The sequence below is a fragment of the Phaeodactylum tricornutum genome, chromosome 25 (assembly GCF_000150955.2).
Source record: "Phaeodactylum tricornutum CCAP 1055/1 chromosome 25, whole genome shotgun sequence".
Lineage (NCBI taxonomy): Eukaryota > Bacillariophyta > Bacillariophyceae > Surirellales > Neidiaceae > Phaeodactylum > Phaeodactylum tricornutum.
Window position 1 is genome coordinate 190,564 of NC_011693.1, and position 15,907 is coordinate 206,470.

At 50.1% G+C, this 15,907-nt stretch overlaps 5 protein-coding genes across 5 annotated transcripts; 2 read left to right on the forward strand and 3 right to left on the reverse strand.

Moving 5' to 3' along the window:
• Positions 1-2,390: 2,390 nt before the first annotated feature.
• On the forward strand, positions 2,391-3,296 carry PHATRDRAFT_16283 (predicted protein; the record flags this gene model as incomplete). The annotated part of the gene is made up of 2 exons (XM_002184632.1): positions 2,391-2,718; positions 2,875-3,296. Coding segments are annotated over 2 exons (750 nt in total), but the record flags the coding sequence as incomplete, so codon positions are not given.
• Positions 3,297-3,361: 65 nt separating this feature from the next.
• On the reverse strand, positions 3,362-5,735 carry PHATRDRAFT_23582 (predicted protein). Its single transcript, XM_002184715.1, has one exon. The coding sequence runs from the start codon at positions 5,687-5,689 to the stop codon at positions 3,395-3,397; it is 2,295 nt and encodes a 764-aa protein (XP_002184751.1). The 5' UTR covers positions 5,690-5,735; the 3' UTR covers positions 3,362-3,394.
• A 2,444-nt stretch (positions 5,736-8,179) lies between these two features.
• On the forward strand, positions 8,180-9,677 carry PHATRDRAFT_49887 (predicted protein; the record flags this gene model as incomplete). The annotated part of the gene is made up of 1 exon (XM_002184633.1): positions 8,180-9,677. Exon 1 carries the CDS (start codon positions 8,457-8,459, stop codon positions 9,675-9,677), a length of 1,221 nt encoding a protein of 406 aa, XP_002184669.1. The 5' UTR covers positions 8,180-8,456.
• Positions 9,678-11,433: 1,756 nt separating this feature from the next.
• Positions 11,434-12,902, reverse strand: PHATRDRAFT_49888 (predicted protein; the record flags this gene model as incomplete). Its single annotated transcript, XM_002184716.1, has 1 exon — positions 11,434-12,902. Exon 1 carries the CDS (start codon positions 12,634-12,636, stop codon positions 11,434-11,436), a length of 1,203 nt encoding a protein of 400 aa, XP_002184752.1. The 5' UTR covers positions 12,637-12,902.
• Positions 12,903-14,288: 1,386 nt separating this feature from the next.
• PHATRDRAFT_49889 (predicted protein) lies at positions 14,289-15,860 on the reverse strand (the record flags this gene model as incomplete). Its single annotated transcript, XM_002184717.1, has 2 exons — positions 14,289-14,570; positions 14,664-15,860. 2 exons carry the CDS (start codon positions 15,858-15,860, stop codon positions 14,289-14,291), a joined length of 1,479 nt encoding a protein of 492 aa, XP_002184753.1.
• Between the last annotated feature and the right edge of the window lie 47 nt (positions 15,861-15,907).

The window sequence follows — 15,907 nt, forward strand, 5'->3', positions numbered from 1 at the left end:
TTCGGATTCGTTTAAGACCGCACTAGTGGTAGAGGTTTGCGAACAGACGGATTTATTCGAGCTCGCGACTCCGGAAATTCGCCGACGTTGTCTGAATTTGGGCGTTGCTTTGGGCCGCGTCGCATCGATGGCAGCTTGATGGACCCACACCCGATTCTTGGCGTCGAACGTCGTTTCCTGAATCATATGGTTGTCGGAAAATCTGGATGCCACTCTGCACAACGTCGATCGATCCGACGCTATACGACGATAGCAGTTCCGTCTGTCAAGTAACCTTTCTTTAGGATCGTCGGCTTTCGGAAAAATAGAACCGCTACTTGGAATCTTCTTATGCAGAGTGGAGTCTCCGCCGTAATGCGTCCAACGAGATACTGGGCCCCAACCGGCCGAACGTTTCCAGGCTACACGAATACCTCTGATACGCTTGTTGGTGGATTGCGTTTCTCCGCCTCTATTTTCTCTAAGTACTTCAATAGGTAGATGTATCTGAGGTTTTGGTAACTTAGCAATCCAATGTATGTATTTTATGGGAGAGGCTTCCCACGGTCGTTCGTCGATACGAATAATTTCTGCTTTGTGGGCGTGTTGTGTGCACCAAAATGTGCCGGCCCCATCCTTTACTAGCGCTGGCGAAATTATCACGAAATAGACAGCGCACAGCTTGCGCGCGCCTGGAGGGCCAATTTCGTCGCCAGAAAAAAGAAGATTAACAGTTCTAGTTTGTATTGTCCAAAGGTACGTAGGGACTTGCATGTTCGCCGATCATAGTGCGACATTTGGGACGTGCGCGGACCGAGTTCACGAGCGGGTTGGCACACGCGAGATCCCGGAAATTGAAAGTAAAGAGTTATCGGAGCGCTTCATATTTTGCCGTAGAAGAACATCTCGCTTCCGAGAGAGTATAACCGTAGAAAACCATCGGCATCGAAGCACTTATTGACCACAAAGTTGGATGGTCGCCAAATACGAACAATCCCTTTCTACGGTACTCCGATTCGCACATGGTCAACGGACTGTTTTGGGAAGAGACAGACGGTACGACATACCCTGCCTTTCCGCTAGAGACAGGAATCTAGGGTTTACAAGCGGACGGAATTTCGGTACAAAACATCCTCATGGCAGAAAGTGGCGTTCCATCTATCTTGGCGTGTCCTCTCGAACGAGAAGGATCGACATCGACTCGGATACGACAATGTAGTCAGCATCGGCGCGAGGAAGCAGGAACCAATTCGTCACGATTAATTGTTACCGTCGTAAGCTTCTATTCCGACGTAGAGCGACGATCGTTCCAGTGACCCTCGCCTCGTTTGTCGACGGCAGTTTTCGTCTACGGACTGCTCGTGTGCAGGCTTCTTCGCCTGGCTCCATTCATACCGTCACACCCAAGCACCACGAGCACCTAAGAAATACAACAAACGGAGAAGAAGATAATGTTGTTCACTTCCTGGCGATCCGCAGCTTCATGCCGTCGTTCTCTTCATATCCGCACGTGCCTTGGAACCATGCGGCAACACAGAAGTAACGGCATGAACACCAACTGTACAGTCCGAACACGTCCTCAGTACTCCGTTCCTATACGGTACAGGAGTATTACTACCTTTCAAGCGAGAGTCAATAAAAGCAAGAACAACAAAAACAGCCCACACGTTGACTGTGTATACATCCGAAACCGCCGAAACTCGTGCGCTTACCGTACTTTGGCAACGAGAGCGACTTCCAGCGAATCCACAACTCCAAACGTTCCAGCAACCGACCCAGAGACGGCAACATGCGAGACCCTCGAAACGGATATCTTGATTGTCGGGGGAGGTATTGTGGGCTGCGCGTTGGCACGCACGCTCCGCCGACAGTCCCCGTCATTGGACGTGACGGTCCTGGAAGCATCATCTTCCGGAATGCGGATCGCCCCCGACAAACCCTATCCCCATCCGCGATCCTACGCCCTCTCCCCCGCATCGCTGGAAATTCTAGGTCTCGCATCTTCCAATCCCGAGCCGGGCGAGCGAGAGCAACAGTCTGAAAAGAATCGCATGGGCTTCTACGATTCCATGCAAGTGTGGGAGTCCTCCCAACCATCCTTTTTGCTCTTTACCAACCAGGATTTGACACGGGAATTAAATCCAAAGCAGCTGCCGTACTTGGGAGCCGTAATGGAAGACGCAACTTTGCAAGGTATTTTGTGGGATCAGCTGTTGACCGACTGCGCCAAAAGTGACACTATGGATTCCAACGCAAATATCTTTAGCACTGGCTCTTGCCGTTTATTGACCAATTCCAAAATTCGAAGCATTCAAGCACCATCGCATGGGTCGCAAGGCCTTGTTTCCGTTGACTTGCAAGACTCAAAATCCAGGAACGAGGACCCTTCCAATCGTTTCTCCTCGCAACCATCGCGCATTCAGGCGCAATTACTTGTCGCCGCGGACGGCTCCAACTCGTTCGTTCGGAATGCCCTACAGTTTCCTACGGAGGGCTTCGATTACGGACAGTCGGCCCTGACTTTTACCGTCCAACTCGCTTCGCCGCACCATGGTCGCGCATTTCAGCGCTTCCTACCATCCGGCCCGTTGGCTTTATTGCCGTCCTTTTCTCCAAACCACGCCGTTGTGGTGTGGAGCACATCACCCGAGCAAGCTGGGTCTTGGAAAAATCAGTCCGACAAGAACCCAAAGGAAAATTTGACCAAGCAATTAAACGAACTACTCCAGCAAGGCCCAGGTACTTTGGAACCGCTTTTTCACCCTTCCACTGCCGGCAACATTCCTACCCCGCTAATTAACATACTCTATGGGTTGGACAAGGTAGTGGAACTGTTTCAGTACGGTCCAGCCGTGGCCGCCTTGCAGGAAAGCAGCCGGAACGGCGGATTCAGAGCACCGCCCAAGGTGGAGGCCATCGTTTCACCGCGCTTCGTATTTCCCCTATCTTGCCGCCAAGTGACTTCGTACGTGCAGCCCCGCGTAGCGCTCGTCGGGGATGCTGCCCACTCGGTCCATCCTATGGCCGGACAAGGTTTGAATCTCGGACTGCAGGACGTTGCCAATTTGGCCGATACAATAGGGCAGGCGAACAGTGCTGGTATGGACATTGCGACCTTTCTCGAGGATTACAATCGCTCGCGGCTATCCCAAGTCTCGGCAACTCTAGCCGGAATTCACGGTCTACAGCAGTTGTTCGGAGCACAGCAGGTCTGGGCTAAACACGCCAAAAGCGTGGGCATGAATATGATTCAGAACGTCCCGCCCTTGAGACAACGACTCGTTCAAGCCGCCTGTCAGGGAGTGTTGAAGGATTGATGTCTTGATAAAAAAATGCTTACAGCTGGGAAAGGCGTACGAGTAATAGGCCCACAAAAGGTTTTCCGATGACATTTTTTCATTTTTTATGTGTTGTTTTATTGGAGGGTTTGCTGTGCTTGTATCAATTTCGCCTTGATTTCGTCGCTCACGTCACTCTCCGCTTGACAGGCAGCGTGGACAATACGTCGTACTTCGGAAATACCGGTCGCCGTCATCAAATCCGGTTGCTTCATACTCAGCAATCCCAGTAAGCATGTGTAGACAGTCTCGTTTTCCGTCATGTCTGTTTTCAACGGCAACGCTCGCCAGAAGACCGGCAATACTTGACCTAAGGGAACGTGGTGGGGGGACGCCATGATCATTCGGGCCACGGCGGCCGCTGCATTGTCGATACACGCCGCCGAAGAATCCGTCGCGTTGGGGTCTAGGTTAAAAATAGGTGCCAGCTGTTGCAGAATGTTCTGGTAATCGCTCGTTATGGCTTCCTTCAAATGTTCACAACACACTCCCGCACAAAAAGCAGCGTTGCGCTTGACGTTGTCGTCCTCATCGGCCAAGCCGGATAAAATGGCCGGTAGAAAGACCGTGGGCCAATAGTCTAGAACTGAGCTTTCCAATTCCTGCGCGATTTCACTCAAACAACCGACCGCCATTGACCGATCGCTTGCGGGGCGAGATGATTTGCCGTATTCGCAAATGGCCGGTAAGAACTGGCCCAGATACTGCGCAAACTGCGATCCCAGGACGCGACCAAATCCGCCTACCAAATCGCAGACAGCCTGCATGATACCGTCGTGGTCATCGTCATCGTCCGGCAATTCGCCGTACAAAGCATCTACCGTCTGACATGGGGCGGACTTGGTCAAGAGTAGATGAGCATTGCCGAGACACTCGTTTAAGTGCGGCACCAAGGCGTGGGGTCCACAAATTTCAATCACCGATTGAACCGCTTCGCATGCTTTGCCCACCGTGCCCTTATCATCGTCCTGCATCAATACTATTTCTTGTTTCAAGACACAATGAACCAACGCTGCCGTGTGGGGCGACATAGGACTACTTCCCGTCACATCACCCTTCGTCCATGAGATTTCGCCGTTGTGGTACGCGGCAATGGATGGGACAATCATTGACGGCATCGCATCGGCCGCTTCGCTCTTGATCAGGGGATGCCAGTTGCTGGCAGCTTCTTCCAGGGACTTCATACAGACTTCCAAATAGGGGCAAAAGTCGGTACCGCAGTGGGCACCCATCTCACCCAAGGCCGTGATGGCGCCCTTTTTGACTTCCATCAAGCCAGTACGAACGTGCAACACGTACTGCTCGTTGTCGCCTTCATCGTCCGATTCGTCCAAACCGGTAAACGCCTCGTTGCTATCTTGACCCGCTGATTCTACTTGACCTTCGTCCATGTCCACTACTTGAATCAAATGCGGGACCAAATCCGAAAGGGCGGGGGCAAATTCTTCCTTCATGACTTTGGCCAAGTTCGCAAAAACTGCGTAGGCGAATTCTTGCAAATCGGTGCTTTCCAAGGTCAAACCTTGCATGGCACATTCCATGGTCACCGTAAAATAGGGGCGGAAGTTTTCCTTGCCTACCGCAATAGCCATGTGCCCCATACATTCCAAAGCCCGACCACGCAAGGAGAACAGAGTCGGATCCTGCAAACTCATGAGTGTCGTCATGAGTTTGGCTACGCCTTCGACGTAGGGGGAAAATTCCTGTTCGGCGGCGACGGCCGTAGCGGCCAAGGCAGCCACAGCCATTTCTTGCACCGATCGCTTGTTGGTTTGCTCAAGCATGTGCGCGAGTTTGCGCACCAAGGGATCCAGCAACGGGCGCACCGCGTCCGGTTCCAGGCGTTCACAAAACATTTCCAGCACGTAACAGGATGTGGCCTGGACGGTCACGGCTTGGTCGTCCAACAAGGCAAAGACAATGGGCAAAATTTGGTTGCTGTATTGCAGAATCTCCGGTTGACAGTGTTCACTGATTTGCCCGAGGCAAAAGCAGGCGCATTCGCGGACTTGCGGCGAGCTGTCTTGCGCGGCCGCAAATACCATGGGCATGACGGTGGGCAGGGCGGCCGTGAGGGGCTCGCAACAGCCCTCGGCAATGACGCCAAGTCCAGCCACCCCGGCTTTGCGCGCGTTGGCGTCGTTGTGTGCATTCATGCGATCAATACAACGAGACAGTGCGGCCGGCCAGACGTACTTTTTGGGTAATTCGCAGGCAATCATGTCGAGCGTACCCTGCGCCATACTTGTTTCCGTGGGACTGTCCAAGCCGTCATCGTCATCGTTAGCGTCCATGTCTTGTTCCAGATCTTGACGCCAGGCGGGATTGGAATCGAACAAGGCGCCAGCGGCGGACTCGGGGCTCTCCTGCATGAGCTGAAACAGTGTATCGAGGACAGCTCCGAGCAATGCATCGGCGCGTCCGAGTGTTTTGGGTTTGGCTTCAGCCGTGGTGGCAATAACGAGAGCAGCGGCGTCCCGGACGCGCAACTCGAGTTCCCGATTGCGCAAACAAGTGAGTGCGAATTCGACCGTGAGCGGCATGTGTGGGGCAAGCGATGACGCTGGTGAGTAAGCCAGGTCGTACAAGACGTCCAAAACGACCGTCAAGAAGTCCTCGTCGGACCAACTCTGACTCGCGACTTGGAGGAGGACGGGCAAGAGCGGAGCGAGGGCTTCAATTTCTTCTTCATCCGCCCAGAAACTCATGAGTTGCCCCAAGGCTTGCACGGCTGCCTTTTGCACAATGGCTTGTTCCGTGGCATTGTGCAGCACCGATCCAAAGAGCTGTTGCAGGGCGGCGAGATGCGGTTTCCAGTGCGTCCCTACAGTTTCGGTCATTTCCTGTAGGAGCAAAAAGCAGAGTTCCCGGGCTGCCGGATTGGCGTCGTTGACGGCGGCAGCCAAAAAAGCCAACATGGGTGCGGAAGCGGTTTGCTCAATTTGCGCGAGCGCGGCGGCGACACCGACCAAACCGGCGCGCACGGGGCGGGACTGCTCCGTCGCGAGGCCATTGAGGATCTGTTGCTGCCAGGCGTTCTTGGTTTGGTCGTCCCAGGTACCGTAGTGTGAAGGCAAACGCTTGCGCAGAACAATGGCTCCAACGTGGCGGACACCAATGTTGTCGTGCGAGGCCTGTGGGTCGGCAATGAGCGTCCACAAACTCAGCATCGACGCCGGATTCTTGAGAATGGGCTTGAGGGCTTGCTCCGCTTGCCGGATTGTGTTGGTATCGGGTTGCGTCAACGCCGCCAACAGGTTGCCAATCGCTTGCGGTGACGTGTCTACCGCAGTAGCACTAGTTGAGGAAGAGTTACCGCTCATACTGGACACAAGGGAAGTCCCGGAAGAGACGGATCGCGTCGTGACACACCAGAACTACACTTGAGTGTGATCCACTCGGATCGAGAGAGACTTCCGTACAAGGACGTCAAGCAATCCAATACGTCTCGTTTCTACCACACAGCACTGTGGGAGCAGTAGTTGTAGTAGTAATAGTAGCTGTAACCGCCGTTAGCACCTCGTTTGTTACCTTTGCAAGTGAGCATCAGTGGATGTTTGAGGGTTTTGGCCATTCCTGGTCTGTTGGTACTGACAGAGACAATGTTTGGGCTGGACTGGTCTTTTTTTGGTGGTCCCTGGCCGTCGTCGCTCGGGGACGACCATTTATGGTGGGGAGAGAAGGGAACCGTCCGTCTATCAACACTAGTTCGACTCGTGGCAAATCTCATATAGTCTTCTCGACATCCTAGCGACATTAAAAAATCATACACCATTTGCGCATCGAACGCCAGACAAGTTTCTTCGGATAAAAAGCAAGTCGCCACACATCTCGGCCTTTACAAGGCGAGTAAGTCCACAAGTTTTCCTTTACAACGTTAGCCACTATTGTTTGGATCCAGCATGTATGGCTTATTCCCACGCGTGGACAAATACCTTGTTTTCTTTTCCAACGAAAAACAATTCCATGCTCTACGTCCAAATCTTTGCCTCCGCACTTTTTGCGGCAAACAGTGCACGTCCAATCACTAGCTCGAGTGGCAAGCATCCTACTGGCATTTGGGCAATGAGCAGCTACTGATTGACAGTGATCAACGCTACCTCTCTCATGAGCTGATCATTGGACATTCACTCACGGGTTGGCCGTATGTCGGGGGGCTTGCCCTGTGCTTTCTTTCACGGCGTCCTACCGTAGTCCGTCGAGGAAACGGGTTTGACGGAACGTCGTACGGGCGTGAACTCTGGCGACCGAGTCACCAACATTCGTTTTTGCAATTGCGTCTTTGAGGAAACGAAGGGAACAGCTTTCTTCCTTGCATTTAAACGCAGCTATGGAGAGACGTAACTTGACTGCTCCGAAACCAGCCATTCCACGAACGTGTGCATTTTCATTTATATATATATTTCGTTGGATCATTTCTGTATGCAATTCCGTTGTGTCCCGTATTTGTCATCGAAGAATGTGGGACAAGAGGGAACAAGGCGCTGACACACCGAAATAGAGAAAGGTCATTTGAAACCCTTAAATAATATAGTGACAGAGTCACGTAGGACTAACGTTGTGATGCCGATGAGTGTATGCAGGAATTCATTTTCGATGTTGTATTTTTTCTATATAGAATTTTCTCGGGTTTGTTAATTGATTTTGAGTATTCCAGTGTAATTAACTCTTTTCTGTAAACAGCGAAGGATCGTCGGATGGCTTGTTTCTTTAAATAAACGGAGACGGCACGTTGCCATTTCCGTTCGAGGGTACACAACCGTTCGTCCGATTATAGACTTGTTGTTCCTGAAACGGTACAGCACAATCCCGGAGATGCCGAAAAGTATCAAACATCGGACGCTTCACCTGCGTAATACCGTTTCACTGTAAGCTCTGGATCGTCATTTTAACAGTAAAAGCTCACCCTCGAACGATCTATCTGCGAATTACCACAAAGATTGATTGAACAATTACTATTTGACAAGCACTTCTCCTGCGTACCGTGTAGGACAAAGCAAGACCCCGACGGTCTGGATCATCCAAAGCCTCAATCCTACATTCCTTCGTTGGGACACTAAGTCCGGCAGTAATTGGGCTCCAACTGTCGTCGCACAAACTGATCGACCTCTTTCAGCCATCTCTGACTATCGTTGCTGAATGTTGGTGTTGTGCAAAGGATCCCCAAATTCGTTTTGTCCTGGTATGACTAGCTTCAATCACCGAAAGGAAGCTTCCCAACAATCCAATATCGTTGAAGGATCCAGCATCCATCGGCTGTCACCGACGTCCAGCAGGGAACTGAAGGATACCTTGGCCGTCAGCGATCGAGAGATGCTCTCCTTTTCTAGCGGAGGAGGAGACGACGGAGAGCCGCTCGAAAGCTCCGAAGAGGCGAAGCTCGACGGTGAAGCCTTGCTTGTTTTGAAACGAAAGCGGAATGCCTTTCACTCGCGGAAGAAGCGCCAACGAAAAAAGGACTTCGTGAAGAGGCTCCAGGCTTGCTACGGTCGTATTTTTTCTGAGAATAATCGACTGAAAGAGGAACAAAAGTTTCTGGAGGTCAGACTTAGCGAATCTTTAAGGATTATCGGCAACTACGAAATGGCGAAAGCATGTTCATCGTTGGATAACTCAAGGCTTGCTGCCCAACTTCAGCATTCGTCCTCGAAGCGATCACTTGTCACGGGGCCAACAGACTATCTGGAAAGATCACTTCTTGCCCAAAGAGAAGCGGAAAGAACTCGTTCGGCTTTGTCAAGCATCGCGCTTCGGGGGAACGGCGCATACGTTGGCGGGCATACCAACGGGAATTTGGCACGGCCGACCATACCCGATCATGTCACATTTCACAGACAGCCTGTAGAATCTTCGCACCGCGCCAGCTTGATTGACCTGGCCCTTTCAAACCGCGCTGTTCAGCAAAATTTGGTCCGCAAAGCACTGTATGGAACCCAGGATTTAAACCAGCTCTCGCTTTCTCGTGTCCCTGTACATCTTAGCCTACCCATTTACTCCACAACCAATGAGTATAGTTCTCCTCAACGGCTCACCTTACTGGAGCAGGAGCTCAACCGACAAGAACGCATGAATTCGGCTGTCTTTCAACAACAAAATCTCTTACATCAGCAAGCTTACTCGACTGCGAGGGCAGGCCTGGGTAGTCTTCCCTCTTTGGCGTCATTTGACTATTCACGCCTTCCAATGGCATCGCTTCTTGATGGTCAGACTCTGGGATCGAGGAGAGAGCTATCAAATATGTCAGCCCCTGCAGGTCCCAATAACCCTGCAGACGCGTTGGTTTTTCGGGAGCAGATGCTACAAGGCCAGATACAGGCGCCAGTTCCGTCACCACTGACAAAGAAACCACGACTTAGTTAATGCTAACAGAAAGTATTTACATTCGACGACCAGTGCTATATGAAAAAACTGTATCTGACCAAATTATTCATATAATATGACTCAAAGCAGGGCAGCACAGCCCAGGGCAAAGGAATGCTCTACGTTTCTGTAAAAATCAAGTTTTTTAAATCATCTTACGGCTTGGTCTATGCGATGGCTCGATGACAGCACGCTGCAACTGCAACAGTCGATTACTATGCTTGGCAACGAAAATGCACCGAAGCTTCGCAAATGGCCCCTTGGAACATCAGGTCAAGACGGAAACTACCAGTCGCTGATATTAGCCTCGGCACCGTAGATGCTTCTCATTAAGTAAATTATTGTTGAGGTTTCAATTATTGTATATGAAGTCTAAAGTGTTGTCACGCCAAGTCGGATCTTACGTAACCCGCTTTTCCATACAGGAGCAGTCAATGAAACATAATAGCCACTTCGACCCGGAAAATAACTAAAAAAATCTCTATGCAAAAAGTAAAATAACCATAGAGTAGGTCAAAGTCCGCTAGAAGACCACCATGGGAGCTTTTCCTGAAAAGCAGAAAGATTTCTCGCGACTAGCCGTATATTGATTCCCTTGAAAAAAGGTATTTCAAGTTTGCCGTTCCGAATCTGCTGGTTGCTTACAGCAAGACGCGGCTCGTTGAATCCAAACAAACACGCGCAGGATATAGAAAACCTCAACAGAATAGGTAAAAAGGCTAACCATTACTGTTAGTTGGCTGATATGAGTACTTTGCGATAGCTTTTGCCTTGTTCCAGTCTAACGAAGATATAGAAACTACAGCAACGTAGGCATTTGGAATTTTTTGTGCTTTGCTGACTGAAGACGGTAAGGAAAAAGAGAATCTCTTCGAAGGCTCAGAATCAAAAGTATACATGTGTTCAGTCAATGGAGGAAATTCTGCAAGAAGTCAGATTGCTCTTTTGAAAGAAATACGTTGCCGTCAAGGAGATAGGAATCTATTCGACTAGCGCGTGCATCGGCGTCGCTTTGCCACCAACTACTTTCTACTGGTCGTTTCTCCGTTCTCCTGTACCAACCGCTCCGCTTCGATTGCACGCTGTTCAGTCCAGTATTCCTCCAGTGGCTCCTTGAAAATATACCGACCCGAGATAATTCCAATCCCAGCCGCAACAGCTATATTGATAAAAGAACTGGGCCCGGTCCGGCGAAAGCCACGCTTGACCCCAATTGCCCGAAGAAACAGTGAAAAGCGAGGGTCCATAGGTCAAAATACAGGAAAGGACAAGTATGCTGTAGGTAGGTCTTGGTCAAACATGCAACGAAAGAAGTTTGAGGTGCCGAAGGGATACGACCGTCCATCGTTGTGAGCTGGTCTTTTTGCGGCCAGCGAACGTGTTCGTTCGATGGGTGGCTAGGCTACTCGTTGTAGCCCTGTCGCCCCTTTGTCGCAAGGGCTCCTATTGCATCGTCTTGCTGTCCTCCGTGTCAAGGAACTCACAGTTAGCTGTAAAAAAGTTATCGAGACCATGCCTTATATGCGATGCTTCACCAAGTACCTTCTTCGTATCTCTGGAGAGTGAGTGTTCTTCAGGCGTTGTCCAATCCAAATCTATTAATGTCGGCGAATGCACCACGATGGAAAGATTTATTGTAGCTCTTACCCGTCTATCTTGTTTCCAATTCTCTCCATCACAACAGATAGCATTAAACATCTCACCTGAGATGAATGCTAAATACTAAGCAAAGACAAACATTTCTCTTCGAAAAAATCTACTGCGAAGTGGTTTTTTCGCCCTCTTCACAATCTCCAATTGTACCATGCGATCTTGACCGCGACGGCGTATTCCGTTTGCGCCTCCAAAGTATCTGAAGGGCGGCGACGAAGGATTGATTGTCCCCATCCGCCACGATCACTGGCGCGCCCAGCGCAATGTGCGGTTCCAAATACGGACACCGATTTCTTCGAACGGGTAAGAGAATCAAGCTGTTTTGAGGGGATACAAAGTAGCCCACCAACGCACTTAAATGTGATGCGGCTGGAAGAAAGATGTCGGACAGAGCCAAATGCTTAATTTCGTTCACAATCGGATTGCCCAGAGAAAAGGTGGCCTGAGGGAAGGCCTGCCGTAGTACGGCCGCTTGGCCAGACGTCTCTAGCGCGATTTCCGAAACAACGTTCAAAGCGACGCATTCCCAAGCTCCTGTTGGAAGACTTCGTTGCAAACTTTGGAGCGTTTCAATTACGTGCGATACGTAATTGTCTTCCTTCCACTGATTTCCGCACCAATCTTCCGGAACGCGCACATGAACACCTATTCGTAGAGGATCGCTCATAGACGAGTCTGTTTTAAAGCTGTCATTTGTGTCGTTGTTTGTGCGCTTGTCTTTCCAAGAGGACTTTGCTTGTTGCAAATGGCGGTAGACCATTGGAGTTGGATTCTGGTAAGAAAAGGCACCATGCACTCGTATCCATCGAGGCTTTTGGTGGAGTGCGATTGAATGTAAATAAGATTCGAGCAATTCACTTAAACTTTCCACCTTGCCGTAGGCGTTGCCTATAATCGGATCCACCCACGTATGTACATCGAGAAGTCTATCCTTATCATCCCAGCTTGCCGTCGTTTCACCAATTCCAAAGAGTTCGGCTAGATCGAGGAGACTGTAATCTTCTGTGTTGGCGGATCGTTTTGATTGCCAAAATCCAGCGCTGGTTGCAACGTTCCATACCGGAACGATGGACAAGTAGTGAGCCAGATGCAGTAAGGGATAGATGGTTCCACGGACGTGGGATCCCAGCCCCTCCGTTGTCGTATGTGGATCGACGTGAGTGATGTACACGCACGGTGTGGTGGACTCGGGATCGATTTGAGAACTCGCCGCAAATTGCTCTTCCGAGGCGACCTTGTCGATATTCTTGTTGGAATCACTGTCACGAGTCTTCGAAAGCTTGAGGTGCTTTTGGTTGGACGGCATGCGCGAATTGATAGCGAGTGGCTGATATTGATGCTTTTTGTACCGTGCTGTGAAAAAGTTGGCTTTGGTCAAGGGGATATTTGATGTAGCGTTGTATTGACCGGAACCATTTTCTACGGAAAAGAAAGCTAGTGTGCGTCGTCCTTGCTTGTCGCTGCGAAAGCCACAAACAGGAGGGGGTTCCCTCGCCTGACCATAGCGAAGCGTCCTATCCTACACGCTCTCATAGTCTTTCGTATCGAAGGTACCCTACTAACAGTAACGACGGTACTTGCATTCTTGTGAGCCTCCCCCGAGCAGGAGCACAGCGCACAAACTTTGGAGGCCAAACGCGAAATGTCATGTTACGCTAGCGTAACGGCTCGGACCTGTTGATCGTTAGAACAGTCACCAGACTATGAAAATTGAAACATGTATTACATGTGCGGTTGTACGTACGGATGCAAGACTTCCAAGGATGAAAGCATGAAGTTTGTCTTTTGAGAAAGCTAACAAACCAAAGTTTATGGAGCGTGCTTTACATAAGAGGAGAATCCCCGCTGTTGCGTTGGACGTGACAAGCCATTCACGAATTTAACATTGTCGTAAGGCATTCTTTTAATTCAGGCGAGGGACTTTTATCAAACACAGCAAAGTGAGCTATCTTCTCACAGTCACTGTTCCTCTGCGTCTGCTTTTCGCCCCATACCGTCTACATTTCATCGCCCCTCATCTGCCCCTGTCGCTTTGATTTTTCGGTTTGATTAACAGGGACAAAGGCTATGCAAGCGCAGCGAGCCATACGGTATTAAAGAACATAACCTTGACCGAAACGCAGTGAAAGAAAGCTGGATTCCTTGACCTGTAAAAACGCGCGACTGAAAGTGCAGACAGCTTCATTATTTCAGAAGACCATTAAGATGCTGGGCTCAGGAATACAATCATCACCGTGTATGGATAAAGTGCAAGCAAAGCCAGGGGGAAGAAAAGTTGCGGGATTTCACTGATTTGTAGGATCATCCTTTTTGTGTGTGCATCGTCTAATAAAAAGGGAGTCAAGAAGACAGTACGGCACTTCCGTTTTTTGCATGGCAATGACGGAGTGATAAGAAAATTGAAACCGTATTGGCTCAATCATTTTTTGCTTCAGCTGTTTGGACTTGTATACTACTCCAGTGGCCAAGGGCTTTCGCCAGGTACCAGCTAGTTCTTCCGCTGCCTTACCCAACTCCTTCGTTGAATGATTTCTTCGAAAGGAAGAGATAAAATCATCTTATTTTTGATCTGGAGCGTGGAGGTAGAATGCCCTTAGGTGAGCTGTTGATCACACCTTGACTTACAATTAGCAGCTTAAAAAAAATTCTTCTCTTTCCACCACTAATTGGAGTGACACGCAGACACCGAGGACGCAAGCAGCTGTTCACAGTGATCGAATCACCATACTTGTCACTTCAATTTCAAGCTCGTACAATAAATGAGCGCTATACCCAAACAAGCATCCATACAAAGAATGTCAACCTCATGCCTACTAGCAGCTTCCTGCAGAAAGATTCCATGCGTAGGCTAGGGCGGCGAGGCATTGAAAAGACGCTGACGTAGATCCAACGGACCTCTGATTCATATATCCATACCGCACTCTACAATGAAAATTCCGAATGCACTTTCAACAGCAGCTAGCTCTGTTTGTGCTGTTTGAAAAAGAATGTAGCATTCAGATTGGCTGTCCCGATTGGACACTCCTGATTCTTGTAGTACCTTGCCATTGCATTCATCCGTGGCAACATTTGACAGAGCATATAGGCCATACGTTGGGCGTCTTGTGGATTAAGATCATGATGGTTCCCGTCCAGAGTCACCGACGAATTGTACATTGTGGCAAAAATATCATCTGTAGGCGGCAGCGCAAACAACTCGTGTTTACAAGACAAAAACTCCGCATGCCGGCTTTTGGGGACCTGATACTTGGAAAAGAAATACGGACCCAAAAAATAGCGTTGACAATAGTGAATGACCAGTGGGAGTTTACTGGCTGGCTGCGGTCGACATACCTGCGCGGCTGATTGTTCGTCCACCCACGCCCACGCTTCACCCTCTCCCGTCGAAATGTCAGACAGCATGAAGCTACGCGCAAGTTGATGCGGCAGTTTTAGGTGAGCCGCCGCTACCGAATACGCAAACATTTCCGATAGGTGGTTTTCCGTCAGTTGATACACAGGAACGGCCATCTCGGCCCATGTGCGAACGATCTCGTACATATCACTCCCTACCGCCATATAGGGTGGCCCAGCCGCGTAGTGATGTGCAACATCATCTCTTGTCCAGGATTTCAAGCCAGACGTCACGGTGGTGCTATTCAGCACAAATGTGGCATTGATTTTATCTATCCATCTTGCGCCAAAACCGTAAAGCTGTGCCACTGGCTTTCCACGTTCTACTTTGACAGTTGCTTCCAACGGCATCGTTACCCACAACTCGGCATCACGTCGGTATTCGCGCCGAAAGGGCCGAGTGACAAACTGATCAGGATCCAGAATGACGAAAACGGCATCTCCCAAGTTAGACGCCTTTGTAGTATCACTCTGGTCCAATGAAAATCCCAAGCCTTGCTCCATCCAATGTCGTAAACCCATCGGTTTATTGAAGAATTTGTAGTTGACGCCGGGAATGCTCGTTTTGCTATAATCTGGAGTCAAGTGCAAGTGAAAACGGTCCGACATTCCCCTGACGATCAGTCGATCGTGATTCAGTAATATTTGCTCGGCATCACGTCCTTCGCATCCCGATGCGACCCGTGTTACGTGTCCCTTATGTCCCGAATACCACGCTTGGAAGAAAAATCCGTATGACTGCCAGTCTTGAAAGACCGAACAGCCCGTACTAAAAACCAAATGGACATCTTCATCCTCTGTGGTAGTTCTTTCCAGTACATCTTGTTCGTTGTCGTTTTGGGAAGCGGCGCCTCGATCTACAAAGTTCTCCGTAGCCGCCAAAAGCTTGTCCGAAACATCCATTTGCGGCAAACGGTGCTTGTGTATATACCGAGATGATGTTAGCGGTGGCGTCGTCTCGTTCCTTGTTTGCTGGTAGCGTTCGTCGCCCGACGAAGTATGGGCGTAAAACGAACCCATGGCGTCGATCACTCTGAGATTCATTGCCCACGTCCATGACAGATACATACAGAGGGCAACGGCCAACGTACACATCCAGCGGCAGCTGCCGCTCGGCCCCTTCGCTGTCCGCGCCATGGTGGAGACTGTGACGCCTTGGCATTTTGGTGGTCCTCGGTGACGGT

Excerpts from the sequence above, each read along its gene's own strand:
- PHATRDRAFT_23582 (XM_002184715.1), bottom strand. The coding sequence starts at position 5,689 with ATGCAGGAGAGCCCCGAGTCCGCCGCTGGCGCCTTGTTCGATTCCAAT.